Below are 19,158 nucleotides of genomic sequence, written 5' to 3'. Positions count from 1 at the left end.
TTCTTGTGATTTATTAATAGTCATCACAAATGCGGGCATCACGGGAAACCGTCATTGAGTCAACTTAAATGGGAGGCCAGTGTCAGATGGGGACAAATTAATTTTTGGAATCAGAACAGCCTCTCCCTCTGCAGATCCTGTTAATACTTTAGCTTCAATAATGTTAGGTCATAATCTTTTGATAATAAGTCTGGTACCATTACAAAGACCCAATTTACTATTGAGATTTCTCAATAGCATGATGATTGCACCCACTTTCAATTTTAATTTATGACACGGCAATCCCGAAGGAGTAATACTATTGAGAAATTCGATGGGAAAATTTTCCTTTTCAGCATCATCTGTTGAGTCAATAGAATCATCACTCAAATATGTGTGAAACTTTCCATCAAGTATATCCAAAATTTCTTCATTTAAATTTTGAACATGCTCATTTTATGGACAAAGAATTGCACGTTTAGATATTTTTTAATATCTATAGCAGTGGTTCTCAACCTTGGCTGCACATTAGAATCACCTGGGAATGTTTTTAAAATCCTGATTTCTGGGCCTCACCCTCTGGAAATTGTTTCTTTGTTATGGGGTGGGGCCACAACATTAGTAACAAAGAAAAGAATTAAAACTTTATTGTGGGGAGCCGCTACAGTGTTTTGGACAGGTTCAAGCCTTGGACTGATGAGAGGGCACAGTCCTCTCATTGCCACGTGCAAGACCCAGCTTGGAGGGCAGGGCCCTCCCAGCACCGTTATAGCCAACAGCTGTAGTTGTAAGCTTGAACCTATGGTCTGAACACGTGGCCCCACGTGCCTGAGTGATGTAGGCTTGATAGAGTTCAGGTACATGTAGTTGAGTAGGATTGAAACCCAGGAGAATGTTGTAAACATCTTGGTCACGCCCTTACTTTGCCTCATAGCATCTGTTATAAAATAAAGGCATGGCTGTGGGCATGGTCACTGTCTCTCAGAGAAGCAGCGCCCCACCGAGACCCAGCTTTCATTCTCTTGTCTGTCTTTTCTAAGCCTTTCAGCTGCCCCCACTCAGGTTCACCCTTGGGTGTGCTGGCGGGGTACACTTTATAAAGATATGCCTCCACACTTCCAGGGCGGGTTCCTGCCTCAAACCCTGCCCTTACAGGAAACAGCTCGGGGAAACAGCTTCGGGGAGGGTGCAGCTGTTGCCAAGACAACCCCTGCAGGACTGACTTCCTTCTGCTTGGTCGCAGTTCTGGTGGTCGTGATGAACACCACCCAGGGTTTTTATTTAAGTAGATATAAGTAGATATGCATTACCTGTGGACACAGACAACTTATACGCATATACGTATTATCTATGGACACAGACAATAGGGTGGTGAAGGCCTGAGATGAGGTGGGAACCAGGTGGAAGGGAGCAATGGGGGAAAGAAGAGGGACATCTGTAATACTCTCAACAGTAAAGATTTTTTTAAAAGATCATTGATGTTACATTTTAAAATGGGCAGAAGAGCCCAGCTGGTGTTGCTTAGTGGTTGAGCATGGACCCATGAACCAAGAGGTCCCTGGTTCAGTTCCCAGTCAGGGCCACATGCTTGGGTTGCAGGCTCTATCCCCAGGGGGGGTGTGCAGGAAGCAGCTGATGGATATGTCTCTCTCGTTGATGTTCCTCTCTATCCCTCTCCCTTCCTCTCCTCTCTAAAATCAGTAAAAATGCGTTTAAAAATAATAATAAAATGGGCAAAAGATTTAAACATTTCACAGAAGAAGATAAATAATGACCAATAACCACACAAGAAGATATTCAGTCTCACTAGTCATGAGAAAAATACAAATTAAAACCACAATGAGATAATACTTTACCTCCATCAAACACCTGAAATTAAAGACTGACAACACAAATGTTTGCAACTTGAACTCAAATAAGTTGTTGATGAGACTGCAAAATGATATAGTTCCTTTTGAAAACAGATTGGCAGGGTGTTGTTGTTTTTTTAAATTAAACCTACACTTATATTATTCATTCATTCACTCCAGGATATTAAAAACATCAAGATGTTCACTGTCATGATGCTGAATTTTTTAAAAGTACATATATATTATTTCATTTTTATGAGTTCTACAATAAGATAAACTAATTGTATTATTTTTCTACTGCTGCCATAAAAAACAACCAAAATTTCAGAGGCTTAAACAAGACAAATTTATTATCATACAGTTCTGTAGGTCAGAAGTCTAAATATTGGTCTCCTCCGGATACTGGCAAAGCTGCATTTTCTTTTGTAGGCTCTCAGTAGGATGCATGTCCTTGCCTTTTTGTATATTTAGACGCTGTCTGCATTCCTGGCTCTTGGTCTCTTTTCTCCTCTTCTGCCTCCCTCTTCAACTTTTAAGGACTCTTGTGATTCCAGTGAAAACCCATTCAGATAATTCAAGATAATCTTCCTATTTTAAGGTCAGCCGATTAGCAACCATATTTCTATCTGTAACTGTAATTCCCCTTTGCCATGTAAAGTACAGGTTCTAAGGATAAAGTTTAGGGCATCTTTGCAGACCATTAACATAAGGTGAAAAAAATCAAAATGGTGATTGCAGACAGTGGTTGGGTAAGAAAAATTGACTGGGAAGGGATGGATGTGTGGCAATTTTCTGGCAAAATAGAAATATCCTATATTATGATAGAGGTATATGTTTTTTGTCCAAAGTGCACAGCAAAGGTGAGTGTATTTCAATGTAGGTAAGAGGACTATTAAAAGTAAAAACAAATGACGGGGGCATTGGGAATGGATGGAGGAGTAGATGAAACAAGGATGGCAGGACGTTATTTTCGAAGCTGGTAACAAGTACCTGGGAGCTCATTATTCTGTTTACTCTTTTAATTTGGAATTTCTCGTATTCAAAAATTAAAAGAATGTTCATTTAGTTCTAAATAGTTAAGTCCTTAAAAGCCATGAAAATGTGTATTTGTAAAATTGAATCCGAGTTATTTCAAATGTTTTAAAATACCAAACTTTGCAGTAATAACTAACTGCTCTTTTTGGCAGCCACGAAGAACTATATTCAGGTCGCCCTTATGGAGCTCTTGATTCAGGTTTCAATAGTGTTGACAGTGGTGATAAGAGATGGTCGGGGAATGAAGTAAGTGTTTATTCTGTTCTGCATGTTATAATTCCTGATTAAGGAAAAATCAAATGATGAAAATGAAAAGTTTCTTAGTAGGGTTCAATTTCTCATTACATAAAATATACAGAAAAACCAAAGGAAGGGTATAAATTCCACATAGTCATACCATCCAAAACTTGTTTCTTCAATATCTTTTTACCATGTGTGTTTTACATGTTTATTACCTCAATGTCTTGTATAAATAATTTTATATCCTAGAAACCTAAGCAAGAACTGAGCCAGTTACAACTGATGGGTAAAGAAATGGGAACCTTAGTAAAGAATATCCACATGCTCAAGATAAACAACTTAGCCAATTATATCAGATTTTGCTTTCGTTTCATTATTAGTAATATATTTTCTCTTTTCAGAAATTACTAAAGTATTAAATTTTTAGCCACAGGTTGGGTTAAGTGATTAAGTACCATTTATAACATCATTTGTGAGTCAAAAGCAAATTAATTTTAGGTGTGCACCGATTTGTAAAATTACTTCTTGAGTGGGTATGTACATAATTTTGGTTCTACCCATATCCTATATAATAAAAGCCTAATATGCTAAGTGTCCAGTTGTCCGTTCAACCAATCAAAGCATAATATACTAATGATATGCCAAGGCCGCTCAACCGCTTGCTATAATGTGCACTGACCACCAGGGGGCAGACACTCCAACTGGTAGGTTAGCTTGCTGCTGGGGTCCGGATGATTGGGACTGAGTGAAATGAGCCGGACACGCTCTGGAGCCCTCCCACAGCCCTTCCCCAGCTGGCCAACCTCCCACATATCTCCCCGGCCCCAATCATGCACCGGTGGGGTCCCTCGGCCTGGCCTGTGCCCTCTCGCAATCTGGCACCCTTCAGGGGATGTCGGAGAGCTGGTTTCGGCCCTTTCCTGCTCAACACAGGAGCTTCCCCCTAGTGGTCAGTGCACTCCCACACAGAGGCCTGTGCCCTCTCGAAATCCGGGACCCCCTGGGGGATAGCAGACTGCCAATTTTGGCCCAATCCCCGCAGGCCAGGCCAAGGGACCCCACCAGTGCATGAACCTGTGCACTGGGCTGGTTTCAGCCTGATCCCTGCAGGCCAGGCCAAAGGACCCCACCAGTGCATGAACCTATGCACCGGGCCTCTAATATGCATATAAGATCTTTGGTTAATCTCCCCATCCCCCCTTCCCTCTGAGATTCATCAGTCTGTTCCACGTTTCCATGCCTATACGTTGAGCATCTGCCCCCTGGTTGTCAGTGTGCATCATAGCTACCAGTCAAACAGTTGAACAGTCGCTTAGGCTTTTATATAGAGAGATTATTTATTAATTTTTATGTTATTTTCCATATGATCAACTATATACCTACTTTTGCCCCACCCTATATTTATAGTCATACATACCCTTCTATATCACCCAAGGATATGTTTTTTATAGATCTGAGAGACAGATCTATAAAAAGATCTGAGAGAGAACCCAGGGATGGGACCCTCAACCTTAGTATATGCCCTGACCAGGAATCTAACCCGCAACATTTTGGTATATGGGATGATGCTCCAATCAGCTGAGCCACCCAGCCAGGGGCATTTTAATCATTCCTAAGTATACATTTTAGTGGCATCAAGTACATTCACATTGTTGAGAAACTTTCACCACTATGCATATCCAGAACTTTTTGGGTATTTTTTCCTTAAATATACATTTTAATGAGTTTATATTATATCCGTGCTTTTAAATACTTAGTAATCTAAAATGTAGAATGATGTTTTTTAATGTTTCTGCTATTTTTTTAAGCCTACAGATGAATTTTCAGATCTGCCTCTTCGAGTAGCAGAAATTACTAAAGAACAAAGACTACGAAGAGAAAACCAGTACCAAGAGAATCGCAGCAGTGTAGTAGTAGCAAATGGAGGTAAATATAATTCCTGATGACATATCAAGTTTTTATAATTACTCTAAAAAATGGTCTTTTTCACACCTCCTCCTTTGGTTTGTGTATTTGTAGCTTCTTCAACTCTTCTTTTAAAGTCTTTCTCTTATATAATTGGGGAAAAAAAATGTTTTCTGTTGAGATTAAATTTCAATTTCTCTATATTTTCAGGCTTTCAGTTAAAATACAGTGCTTCTCTCTTACCTTTATTTTGGGAGGAAACTTTATTAACGACAATTTATCTGGATTAGATTTTTGTTAATTTAACCAGAATCTTCTTTTGAAGTACTAGTCTTCTTTCAAAGATTCTTTTTGTGGTCATTACTTTACCTCTTTTAGGAATTCAGTGCTATTCTTCATTACCTTTTCCTTCATCTGGAATTGTGCTCTTCAAGGGCATCTGAATCTGAGTCATCCATATTCTGATATTTTAATATTTGTGATTTAAAATTGTTTTTATAGCTCATTAACAGACAGAACTCTTTTTGTTTGTACTTCTGCGGCAGACTTGATTTTCGTATTCTACTCAATATTGCTTTAATTTGAATTTTTAAATTTTGAGGATTAGCCATAAGGGAGAAATGACTTTGATTTTCCAGAAATCTATTGTATTATCTGAGAAGATGCTTAATCCTGACTCATTATTTCAATTAAGTGGTTTGCTATCTTTTTTTCCTACCATCTTATATTCTTTTTTTTCTCCTGTTATTTAGCATTTCTTCATATTTTAGTGGTTTTCTTTTTAATCTTGCTTGTATATGTAATAATCTTTCTTTTTGATTCATTTCAGCCTTAAAATAATGTCTATATCTGTGCTGTCCAGTATAGTAGGCACTAGCCACATGTGGTTATTGAGCATTTGAAATGTGGCTTTTCTGAATGGAGATTTATTATAAGTGTAAACAGATTTTTGAAGACTTTGCATGAAAAAAGGAATGTAAAATAATGTTTTATATTAATTACATGTGGTAATGATAATATTTTAGATCTATTGAACAAAATAAAATATATTATTAAAATTAGTCAAATTTCTTTTGACGTTTAGAAATGTGGCTACTAGCTAATTTAAAATTACATACGTGGTTTACTTTTGTGGCTTACATTCTATTTCTCTTGGACAGTGTTGGTCAAAATAGTATGAAAAATGATACTGCATTCTTGGGAAGTAGTCATAAAATGAATTATTTTTTTAGTCACACAAGTTGTAGCACATTGGGAAAAAATGCATTTATGTACCTGGTTTCTAAGGTGGGTGTAGACCTTTTCATCCTTTTACCTATTAATATAACTAGTAACTCAAAATTTATTTTTGTATTAACTTCAGTTATGGAAATATTTAGAAATAATTGAATTAGAAAACTAAATTGAAAAGTAGACTTCTTCAAATCCACTATTCCCAGAAACTGCAACTTGTAGCCAGCCTACAGAATATCATACAGTAATAGCTGGGGTTTGATACATCTCTAGAGAAACCATCTTTGTAGCAAGTATTTTTTTTTTCTAGCATGCCATTTTAACTGGATTTTTAAATGGCTAGTTTCTAAGCTTAACAATAATGGGGTACTCCGAAACTTATTAGAAGAAATAATGATGTGATTTTATATTTTATTTATATACTTCTCCTCACCACAAAACATTTTGAGAATAAAAAATTCCCCAAATGATTTTCTTCTATCCACAAACTGCTATAAAATATCTACAATGCTGACCTCTAGAAAATAATTTTTCAATAGAAAATCTTTGTTCTGGTTATGGACAACAGTTAATAGGAAGGGAAACAGTAGTCTATTTCTTTATCTCCAAGTTCACTTTCCTCCAATCCTTTCTCTTTTTTTTTTTTGAGTTGTGTTAGGTTTTCTGCCTCCCACCTCTTCAAAGAGAGGTATGATTACGCCCAAAATCTAAAACTTGGGGAAAGAACCTAAAAGAAGACATACCTTCCAATTTTAAAAATTATTCTTTCTTTGTATCAAAAACTCAGACTGTCTTATTTAAAACAGTAAAGAGCTGTCCATAGAAAGAATAAATATTAGAGGTCTGTATTCTAATACTTATCATCAATTACTATATGCTTTAGTGAATTAGGACTAATGTTTTTCTGGAGCCTATTTTTGTGAGTGGCCATGGACTAATAATAAAGGCTTACATAATTTAAACTTCTCATTTCTTCCACTTTCAGAATAGAACATGTTAGGGAAAAGGAAAAAATGCAATGTAATGTCTTTCATTAGCTATCTAATTTGAATGTTTTTTTCCTGATGTGTGTGTGATGTGGACAGTGGAACACGATTTGGATCAAATTGACTACATTGACAGCTGTACTGCAGAGGAAGAAGAGGATGAGGCGAGGCAACCTAAGGGCCTGGACTCAGACAGCCTCAGTTCACAGTTTATGGCATATATTGAACAACGGCGAATCTCTCATGAGGTAGTACACATATATAAGCCTAACTATGTTGCTACCCCCTAGTAAAATAATTTATGGTAGTATAAATTTTTGTCCTATCAGTGATTTGTTGGTTTAGGCCTTATTATTTGTTTTATTATGCTCAGTTCCAGTTTCATTACTGAATTTTTCAGATTCATTTTTAAAGATTAGACAATAGTCTCAAATAGGGTTTAGGTTTTATTTTTCAAATAAAAGGACAGATTTCAGAATTTTTAAAAAAGAATTTAAAAAGTCCTAAGAGTATTCTATGCCTTTGAAGAAAATGCAAAGGAATGTGATGCTTTTAATTGTTGTTCTTACTGCTTTTTTATTGTTACATATTGATAATCATAGTTTGATCAGTAACTAATAATTGAACCAAACCGATGACTTTCAGAGCAGCATAGAAACTTAACCATAGAATTTGTATAATGAGCTTAATGATATTGGAGCTTCTATTCTCAGTCTTACAGAATATAAATTGTTTGCCAATAAAATTCTTGGATGTCTCTTATAGTGGAGCATTGAGTTGCTATATAAAACAAACAAGCATTCAGTCCACTGCAAGAACTCTGCCAATTCCCCAAAGGTCTCAAGTAGAAATAGCATTCTTCAATAAATCTTGTCAGCATAATAAAATGGCTCCACTTTAGTTTGTGCATTGTTAATGTCTGGTGTTGGTCCCAGGTTCTGAGCAGGGGTTATTGAGAAACACTTGGGCCTTTTTGAAGAATGATGAAATAGAGAATAATCATTTCAAGTGGGACATGTTAGGAAGTGATATTATCATTCTTTTAAAAACCCTTTGGTTTTCCTATCTGAAGGCTTTTGAACACAATATTTTTGTTGGCATTCAGAAGGCACTCTTGTATTTAAAGTTGAATGGAGTTATATAAATCTGAGTCCTGCAGCCCAGAGATATCAGTGTGTTCCAGGTGATGAATGGAACTACTTGTGGTTCAGGCTATAAACATCCCTGCTAGAGCAAATACTTTGTAATAAAGTTAAAATCAACAGTGTACACTATAATCTTTTTTAAAAAATATGTTTTTATTAATTTTAGAATGAGAAGAAGGGAGAGGGAGAGAGGTAGAAACATCGATTAGAGAGAAACATTGATTGGCTGCCTTCTGTACTCCCCCATCTGGGGATATACCCTGACTGGGAATCAAACCAGCGACCTCCCAGGCATGGTTCAATACTCAGCCACTGAGCCACACCAGCTGGGCAGCAATGCACACTGTAATATTAAAGGGAATCCTTTTTATTTTCTTAAGGTCTCTTTGATTATTTTATGGTTACTGTATAAATGAGGTATCTCTACTAAAAGTGATAATGCCTATTACTTTACTGGTGAAAAATTGTAGTACCATTTCTTCAATCCATTATATTGGCTAGTTTGTAATAATATGTTCTTAATTCTTGCTACCTGTTATGTATGGTAGTCTTTATGTCTGTCATAAGGCTCTTAATGACTTCTGTTTCATAAAGCGTTCTAAAATTTGGCATCTATAAAAATATGATGAAGCAACCCTGGCTGATGTGGCTCTGTTGATTGAGCGTTGTCCCATACACCAAAACATTACAGGTTTGGGATCGGGGCACATACCCAGGCTTTAGGTTTGATCCATGGTTGGGGTGCAACCTATTGATGTTTCTCTTCTCTCTCCCCCTCCCCTCTTTTTCTTTCAAAGTAATTTAAAAGAAAAAAAATATTTTTAATATGATGAAGCAGTATTATTTTAAATCAGCGGTTCTCAACCTGTGGGTTGCAACCCCTTTGGGGGTCGAACGACCCTTTCACAGGGGTCGCCTAAGACCATCGGAAAAACACATATATATTACATATTGTTTACAGTAGCAAAATTACAGTTATGAAGTATCAATGAAAATAATTTTATGGTTGGGGGTCACCACAACCTAAGGCACTGCATTAAAGGGTCTTGGCATTAGAGAACCACTGTTTTAGATGCTTTAATAACCAGTGAAGCCCTATATGTGGTCGGCAGACTGCGGCTCGCGAGCCACATGTGGCTCTTTGGCTCCTTGAATGTGGCTCTTCTTATGCCTTAGGAGTACCCTAATTAAGTTAATAACAATGTACCTACCTATATAGTTTAAGTTTAAAAAATTTGGCTCTCAAAAGAAATTTCAATTGTTGTACTGTTGATATTTGGCTCTGTTGACTAATGAGTTTGCCGACCACTGCTAGCTGATTTGGCTCAGTGTATAGAGTGTCAGCCTGTGGACTGAAGGGTCCTGGGTTCGATTCCGGTCAAGAGCACATGCCTGGGTTGCAGGCTTGATCCCCAATAGGGGTATGCAGAAGGCAGTGAATCAATGATTCTCTCTCATCATTGATGCTTCTCTCTCCCTCTCCCTTCTTCTCTGAAATCAATAAAAATGTTTAAAAAAAAAAAGTGAAGTTTTTTAATGTTCTTGAATACTGTCTGAAAATGGGTGGATACTAATCTGTTTGAGATTTTAAACACTCTGCTATTACTTGATTTTATTATAAATCCCTCACATATCTAGAAGTATGATAAAATAGGGTATGACTTACAGAATATGACTTTTTTTAATTAAACCAATGTCATACATTTTGTTGTGAAAATTTAATCTGCCTCTTGTAATAAATTTAGATAATTGTAGTGTAAAACAGAGTGATAAGTCACTGATGTTAACATACTGGGAGAGATTTTTGTTTATTTTTTAAAAATCCATACTCACTGAAATTAGAATAATGATTCTCTTGTCAGGATTCTAAATTTATATTTCATATGATTCTCATGCCCAGACTTTAAGGGAGTCAGCTTTAGTTAGCCCTTTGGAATAACTCACCAAAGATATTCTAGTCATGTGTGATATACCTATTTCTTGGAGCTAGACCAGGGGTGGGCAAACTTTTTGACTCGAGGGCCACAATGGGTTCTTAAACTGGACCGGAGGGCCAGAACAAAAGCATGGATGGAGTGTTTGTGTGAACTAATATAAATTCAAAGTAAACATCATTACATAAAAGGGTACAGTCTTTTTTTTTTTTAGTTTTATTCATTTCAAACGGGCCGTAGTTTGCCCATGGCTGAGCTAGACTATAACTAGTTTTACATTTGACTTTTAGATATACTTTTTAGATAAGTTTTTTTCCCTTCAACAATATGCATTTTGATGATTATTTTTGGTGTTGAAATTAGATTGTAGTATTTCCATAGATTTTCATTTGACAAAATACGTTGCTGTGATAACCTCCAAGTTTCTACCTTTGTAAATTTTTTTTCATATCACTTAAGTCAATTTAATTTTCCTCAGTAATGTTTTTTGAAATGATCTTTACCCTTTAGTTTATAAATAAATCAAATTGCTAGTATTTCTCTTTTAATTAATATTTTGCCAAAAAAGACATTACTTTTTTCTTTATCTTGATATCCCACCAACATCCCCAGAACTATATAGATGACAAACATGAGTAACAATTTGTGATGATGAAGAATTAAAGAAATGTGATCTGCCAAATAAATTCTTCATTACTAGAAATATTCAAAAGAAGCTGAGTAAAAGTTAGGACTGGTTAAGTAGGAATTTCTGTGGATGGAAATTTGTACTGGATGACCTCTAAGATCCTTTCCAGCGCTAACATCTTATTCATTTATACTCTATGTCCACTATAATTTATATAATACAGTGAGAAGGAAATGTACTTTTTTGAAAATAAAATAGACATTTTTGGATTATGAGTAGTTTTGTGTTTACCAAAGCAGGAAAATAGCCTACAATCCTTTAAACATAAAAATTCACATTTGAAAATTTTGTGATAATATAATATTTTTAGTGTAATATATATATTCCTAAATGTCAAGTTGAATGTGAACTGTGTAATCACAGTGTTCTGGATATATATTTAAATTGATTTATTTCTGCTCTTTTGGTGTAGAGTTCACCAATAAAACCAGTACCCACGAGGGAGTTTCAAAAAACAGAAGACATAAAAAGATATTCACATCAAAACAGGTTTGAAAAAATAATTCTATTCATTTTTTTCTGTCTTAACACTCAATAAAAAGCATGAAATGATTTTAGTTTTATATAGATCTATGTATAATGAAGACATTTAGATACTGTGTGTTTTAGACACTCTGTATTTAGAACTGGGTGATAATGTGCCTTTTGTGCTCATATAATAGCAAAACAAGTAAAATTGATTTATTGTTCCTAAATTCAGATCACCTAAAGCATTACCTAAACAATTATTTGATTTGAAGATACTTAATAACAATGAGATTTTTATGGTGATAATCTGGATTTATCCATGAAGAAAGCTAAATGAAATTCTCAGCCTTTGTTTTTTTGCTTCTTCTTTGTTTTTATGAACTCCTAAAGCAGTAGACTTGGCATGCCTATTCTTAAAACAATAGTATATTTGCTATGTAGACGTGTCATACATAGTTCTTTACTTATGCTTGACAGGATATTATAGTTTAGGGGACTGAGATATAGATGGATAAAGAAAATGGGGAGAGTAAAGAAATTTATAATTTGGCCTTTTATAGTCTCATCAGTCAGTTCATAGTGATTTAGTTAAATTTTGTATCTTTGACATTTATCTCAAAATGACTTTTTAGTTGCCATGTCTATTTCTACTGAGGGTGTAGTGTTCTGAGATTCCAATTCAGGGATTTCCTATTACATTTTCCCACTTTGAATGGACATAGACTCTATCTCCTGGCCCTGTTAGTTGCTATATTCATCACAAATAAAGCTCAAGATCTCTAGGATTTAGTATAAACCCTCAAAGTGAAAGCCAGCTTTTTAGCCCAGTTGCCTTATGTATTGGTTTCTAATGCTTATGTAACAAATTATCACAAATTTAGCAGCTTAAAACATGCCCACTTATTATATCACAATTCTGCTGGATAGAAACCTGGACAGGATTTCCTTGGTTCTTTGCTTTGAATCTCACAAGGCTGAATCAAGGTATTGCCTGGCCTGGATTCTTATCTGGAGACCCTGGGGGAGAATCCCCTTCCGGGATTATACAGGTGGTTGGCAGAATTCATTTCCGTGCAATTACGGACTAAGGTCCCATTGCCTGGTTGTCTATCTGCTGGGAGTCATTTTCAGCTTCTAGAGTCCACCCACATTTCTTAGTTCATGGCTTTTTCTATATCAAGCCAGCAGTGGTGGACCAACTCCTTCTCACGTTTTGAATCTCTCTGATTTCCCTTTCTGCTGCACCTCACAAACTATATTGCCTTCCTCTTCTGTTAAGGGTCCATATGATTTTATTAGGCCCACATGGGTAATCTCCCCATTTTAGGTCAGCTGATAAGTAACTTTAATTTCATCTGCAAAGTCCTTTCGATGTGTAATGTGTTCACTGTAGTAACATCAGATGTGGGGATCATAGGGGCCAAAAATCTGTCTATTAAACTTTAATACAGAGTTTCTATTTTTACTTATTTTTATAATCTGTGAATTTTTTATTTTCATGGCACTTCAGCAGTGTATTCTAAAATACTATTTTATTCAACATTTTAGTTGTTTCTGTTGGAAGAATCATTCAGAGTATGTAATCTGCCACAGTGCTAGAAACTGAAGCCATGATTATATTCATCCACAGGGGATTGGTCCCAGGACCACTTCGGATTCCAAAATGTGCAAGGCTGAGTTTGCTCTCCATATCCCCGGGTTCCACATTGGGAGATTCAACCAATCATGGATTTAAAATGTTGGTTGAGCCTGGCCAGTGTGGCTCAGTGGTTGAACGTCGACCCATGAACCAAGAGGTCACCAGTTCGATTCCTGGTCAGGACACATGCCTGGGTTGCAGGCTTGATCCCCGGTAGGGGATGTGCAGGAGGCAGCCAATTAATGATTCCTCTCATCATTAATGTTTCTATCTCTTCCTCTCCCCTCCTCTCTGAAATAAATAAAAATATACATATTTTTTAAAAGTTACTTGCAGATTTTTAACTGTGCAAGGGGGTGAGGGTTGATGTTCCTAACTGCCACATTGTTCTAGTGTCAACTGTACTTCATTTTTTCAATTAGATATTTGCTCAGTATCTACGTGCTACTTCTATGTGCCAAGTACTTTTCTAGGTATTTGGGAAAAGCTGTAAACTTTAGTCAAAGCTCCCATCCTCATCGCGCTTATCTGCAAATAGACTTGATAATTAGAACCTACAAAGCAATATCACCTCTAACTACTGTCAACTTCAGGCTACCAAGACCTGTCTTAACCAAAATATCAGTCCTCCAGTTACACTCAAAGGAATTAAGTCAGTTTAACAAACTACTACTTGCCCATTAGTCATTGCTGAAAGTTGCTTACTTTCTCCTCCCAATTGCCCTTCCCACCCCTTACCCTCCATGTACATTGCTCCCACCTCCCCCTTCCACACACACATAGAATGTACCCACCTGAAGAATAATAAAGGTAGGGGGATAGATTATGATAAATTGTTAAGTATTTTATAGTTATTTGCCAAGATGGATGAAATAAGTGTAAAGTTAAAACTAACAAAAATTATCATTTTTGAAAGTGTTTTACTTATTATCTAAATGTCATTTTAGTTCAGGAGAGGTGATAGTATCATGCTTAGTCTTGTAAAGTTTATTAATTTCTATTGGAAACAATATAGAATTAAAAAACATTTGGCTAATAATCAGTGTAAAATTTCAGGTCCTAAATGTCAAAAAGTCACTGTTGCAACATTGTTAATTTTAAAGACACAGATGAGTAACAGACTTGAAACACCAAGTCCAGTTCAGGAAAAAGATAAATACCAAACTGTAAGAATTAACACTGATAAAACTGAGAGGCAAGTTTTATTTTTTAAGCATTAAATCAGGTTTCATCATTTTCTTGAAAATAAAAACCAAGAGTGTCTTTACTTTTGCTCTTAAAATTGCTTCATCAATTGAAAATGGGAGTCGGAGTTCTTTGCAAGTACAGTTACCAGGTTCTGTAGTATTCCAGATTTCTGTTGATAAATGACTTTGTATATAAAAGGATCTCCATTTATATGTATCTTGTTTCAATCAAGGTAGTAAAGAAGATAACATTTATGCTGTAAAAAAATGATACTGTTTGAAAGTGATCTCAAATAATTGTATTATCAGCATTGGCTGATCACAGACAGTTGTTAGCTGTCTGTAACTTGATCAGTGATATCATCACCTGAAACATGAGTTGGAGACATCAGGTATTCCTGTAGCTTAATTTAATGACTTGGGCTCAAGTTTACAAAATTTACTTAGCCTTTAAGTGCTCACTATACAGTTTGCCGGTTGATTGATAGAAAGCTACATTAACAATGAAGTTTCACTTTTATATATCTGTCTCTCTTATCAAAGAGGGTTTTTTCTTTCTCTTTTTTCTTTTCTGGATCAGGGTTCCAGTTGGGCCATCTTCTTCACTGTCACCAAGTCACAATCAGGTAAAAAAATGTTCTGTTTTAGTTTTTATTGTTTTTAAACTAAGATGGTTTTCTTTTTTTATAATACTTAAAGTTACTATTAATTGTCAGATATCTGTGAACTTCACTACCTGTCTCCTCAGTCATACAGTTAATATAGTATGTACACCTGATACTTGCTAACAGTGTTTTTAGATATCAGACAGAAAATAAAAATCTTTATCCACATGATAGCTTTATCCTATATAATAAAAGGCTAATATGCAAATAGACCAAACAGTGGAATGACCAGTCACTATGATGCGCACTGACCACCAGGGGGCAGACATTCAACGCAGGAGCTGCCCCCTGGTGGTCAGTGCACTCCCACAGAGGGAGCACCGCTCAGGCAGAAGCCAGGCTCATGGCTGGGGAGCGCAGCAGTGGTGGCTGGAGCCTCCTTCCTCCACGGCAGCACTAAAGACTCCTCGGCGGATGTCTGCCTGCCAGTGTGGGGAGTAGGCCTGAGTCGGCAGCTGGACATCCCCTGGGGTCCTGGACTGCAAGAGGGCGCAAGTGGGCTGAGGGGGACCCCCCACCCCCTGTGCACGATTGTCGTTCATCAGGCCTCTAGCAGTACATATAAGAACACAGTGCAAAATGAGAAAAAAAAATAGCAATAAACACATTTAAAGAAATGCTAGGTGACTGCAAAGTAAAAGTTGGTTCAGTAGTAGTTCCCTAAATGGATAAGTTGGTCTTTATCCCCACTTGCATATGCAAACTGATTTTTGTTTCAGCTATCACATACAGACTTAGAACTTCCTCAGAGAAGAGAACAGTTAGTAGAGCGCACTAGGAGAGAGGCACAGCTTGCTGCCCTACAGTATGAGGAGGAGAAAATAAGGACCAAGCAGATTCAGAGAGATGCTGTCCTGGACTTTGTCAAAGTGAGTCCTTTGAATTCATTTAATGATATTCCTAAAGTTTCTGAGAAGTGTTTATTTGTTTTGCTGAGGCTATCAGTTTTTGTTGTCTTAATTAAAAGGTCGACTTTTTTTCCCTCATATAAGGAATCTTTAGTAAATAGTGCAATTGTCTCCTATTGGTGATTAGATTAATTGTCCTCATGTAGATAGGCCTGAGGACAATTAGAAATTATGATCTTGCCCTAACCGGTTTGGCTCAGTGGATAGACGTCGGCCTGCGGACTGAAAGGTCCCAAGTTCAATTCCGGTCCAGGGCATGTATCTTGGTTGTGGGCACATCCCCAGTAGGGGGTGTGCAGGAGGCAGCTGATCAATGTTTCTCTCTCTTCGATGTTTCTAACTCTCTATCCCTCTCCCTTCCTCTCTGTAAAAAATCAAGAAAATATATATTTTTAAAAAGTTATGATCTTGCTCTTCTTACTCTTAGGACAGCAGTCTCTTTCTCTTAATTAGCAATCACTTTATTATCCAGCTGCCATTCTCTCAATCTCTAGTGCATTAGTTATGAAAATGAAAGTGCCATGCAAATATAAACTGTTGTTATCTAACCTATCTCTAACTTCCTCACTCTGCTGAACACCAAAAATTTGTGAGATTCACAGGTCCCTTTAGAGTGATCTTTGATTTCTTCCTTTCTGTTCTCTCCATACCTACTCAATTAACAACTCCTGTTAATACTTTTCTTCTTTTTTTCCCCCCTAACATTTTATAGCCTCTGTAGTTGCTTCTAAACCTGGTTCATTTTTTGCCTGTATTGCTTAAGTCTTCCTATTCTGAAATCACCTTGGATTTTTTCTCATAATTAATTGTGTATTTTCGTTCGTTTAATATATGTCTCTCCCATTTTCTGTAAATTTCATGAAGACAGGGACTATGTCTGTCCTGTTTATTCACTGCTATATCCCTAGATCTGAGCAAGTGTAAGCCTGTAGTAAAGCTCAATAAATATTTGTTAAATGAATGATTGAATGAATGAATCACTTGTGTCCTCCTAAAGTTTTCTCTCCTGTTTCTTAACTCTAGCCAAAGACCATCTTCTTTAAGTATCATCTCAGCAATTCTCAACCTGTGGGTCGCGACCCCTTTAGCAGTCGAATGACCTTTCACAGGGGTCGCCTAAGACCATCCTGCATATCAGATATTTACATTACGATTCATAACAATAGCAACATTACAGTTATGAAGTAGCAACAAAAATAATTTGTTGGTTGGGTCACAACATGAGGAACTGTATTTAAAGGGCCAGAAGGTTGAGAACCACTGATCTACATGATAAATCCTTTTTTTTTTTTATTGATTTCAGAGAGGAAGGGAGAGGGAGAGAGAGATAGAAACATCAATGATGAGAGAGAATCATTGATTGGCTGCCTTCTGCATGGCCCCTACTGGGGATCGAGCCCACAACCCAGGCATGTGCCCCGACTGGACTTGACCCCAGGACCCTTTAGTCTGCAGGCCGCCACTATCCACTGAGCCAAACCGGCTAGGGCTTTCTTTTTTTTTTTTTTTCTTTTTTCAAATGTATTAGCCTATGATGATGATTAATCTCTCATGCTCAAGAGGATGATAATTTGCCTAAGGTTAAATATTCAGCTAGTATGTGGCAGAGGAAGGATTCTAATCAAGACAGGCTGAAGAGAAAATGGGAATAAGGTTGAAAAAGAAAAGTTTCTTTAAAAAAAAAGACAAGCTGGCTCCACATCCTACTCTATGACCACAATAATAATGGCTAACTCAATACTATGTCCTGAGTGCTGTTCTGTGCATTATTTTTGATATTTTTTTGTTAATTTAGAGAGAGAAACATCACTGTGAGAGCAAAACATCCATGGGCATCCTCCTGCATGCTCCCTACTGGGATCAAGCCTGCAACCCGGGCATGTGCCCTGACTGAGAATCGAACCTGTGACCTCTTGGTGCATGCGACAACACTCAACCAACTGAGCCACACTGGCCAGGCTATGCTTGACTCTTGGAAAGTTACTCAGCCATTTTGTGCCTTTAGTTTCCTCATACTGTCAGGGCCAGCCTGACAGGTTGAGCCGGGCTGAGGTAGGGAAGTGGGAATTGAGAAAAGAGAAAGACAGGAGAGCAGGATCGGGAGGACTGCAGCTCAATCGAGGAACTGCAGCAAGTTTATTAACCACGCAATGTTTTTTATACACAAAACACTGAATAGGAGGTCTGTCAAGAGGAATGTATTCTTTGTTCCTCTTAATCTCTAAGGGAGGGACAGAGCGGAAGGACAAGTTCTCGGTACAGCAAATCTCAGTAAATAGTTACAGACTTCTTGGTAAGCCATGAAAGGCTGTTCTCAGTCTACAAATGTTGCTCTCATTCTACTGATAACCGCCTTCCAAACAAGTCTGGGGAAACTGTGTGGGTAAGGGTCCCAGCCTTGCTGGCCCCTTCAAGTGCAAGGACCGTGTCAGCTTACACCCGGTCTCCAACATCCTACATGTAACATTTAACTGTTAGATATTAATTATTTCAGAATTACAGATAGATCTAATACTTTTACTACTATGGTGAGCGCTACACACCCTACCATCACAGTGGATTTTAAAAATTATAAGAGAGATTTCAAGAGAAGCATCATTACTCTTGTACATAAATGTGTAGTGAATGTTGACTAAATCATTGAAGATGAGCGGGGGAGGGAAATTTTGAGGCTAAAAATGATGGTTTTAATAGGAGTCTAGCATTGTGAAAAGAATGTAGGAATTGGAGTCAGAAGACATAAATGCAAATCTCACTTATGCTACTTAAAACTTTGCAGCCTTGCATATGTCACATAACCTCTCTTATCTTCAATTTTCTCATCTCTAAATGTTTATGATGTTTGTTTATCTCAGAATAAAAAGAAGAATCACTTGAGACACTGTACATAACACATTGTAAAGCACTGGCTGTACAGATGTTATAATATTTTTATTTGACATAATAACAGAAATTAGCAAATTGGGGAAAAGAGTCAGTTGGTTTGGAAAATTGTGAGTTTGTTTTTGAATGTATTGAACATGAGGTGAGAGTGGGGTTCCAAATAGAGTTGTGTCCGCAGGCAGTTGAAATGCAAATATGAAATTTGCTGATGGTTGAGAGCTCAAGCTGTTAGCATTAGAGTGATTTCTAAGCCATTAGAGAAAAAGAATGATTTCCGTAGGAGAACATAGTGAGAGATCACTATTTTGTGAACGTTTGTATGCATGTGTATATTAAAAACATAGTTTTAAAATTTTCTATGTATAGATGTTTATAGACATGAAAATACTGTTTGTCATTGTATTGCCTTTCCT

The 19,158-nt window shown here is 36.9% G+C and overlaps 1 protein-coding gene across 1 annotated transcript in view; it reads left to right on the top strand.

Annotated features, from left to right (window-relative positions):
* LRCH3 (leucine-rich repeats and calponin homology (CH) domain containing 3) overlaps window positions 1-19,158 on the top strand; it is a 103,929-nt gene that overhangs the window by 62,941 nt on the left and 21,830 nt on the right. Inside the window, exons 7-12 of the mRNA XM_015571316.1 lie at window positions 3,017-3,110; window positions 4,913-5,030; window positions 7,328-7,476; window positions 11,408-11,484; window positions 14,870-14,915; window positions 15,674-15,823. Coding sequence (XP_015426802.1) covers window positions 3,017-3,110; window positions 4,913-5,030; window positions 7,328-7,476; window positions 11,408-11,484; window positions 14,870-14,915; window positions 15,674-15,823 — 634 coding nt within the window. The remainder of the gene's footprint in view (window positions 1-3,016; window positions 3,111-4,912; window positions 5,031-7,327; window positions 7,477-11,407; window positions 11,485-14,869; window positions 14,916-15,673; window positions 15,824-19,158) is intronic.

This window comes from Myotis davidii, unplaced genomic scaffold (genome assembly GCF_000327345.1).
Source record: "Myotis davidii unplaced genomic scaffold, ASM32734v1 scaffold9, whole genome shotgun sequence".
In the NCBI taxonomy this organism is placed as follows: Eukaryota; Metazoa; Chordata; class Mammalia; order Chiroptera; family Vespertilionidae; genus Myotis; species Myotis davidii.
This window is presented reverse-complemented; position numbering and strand designations above follow the sequence as displayed.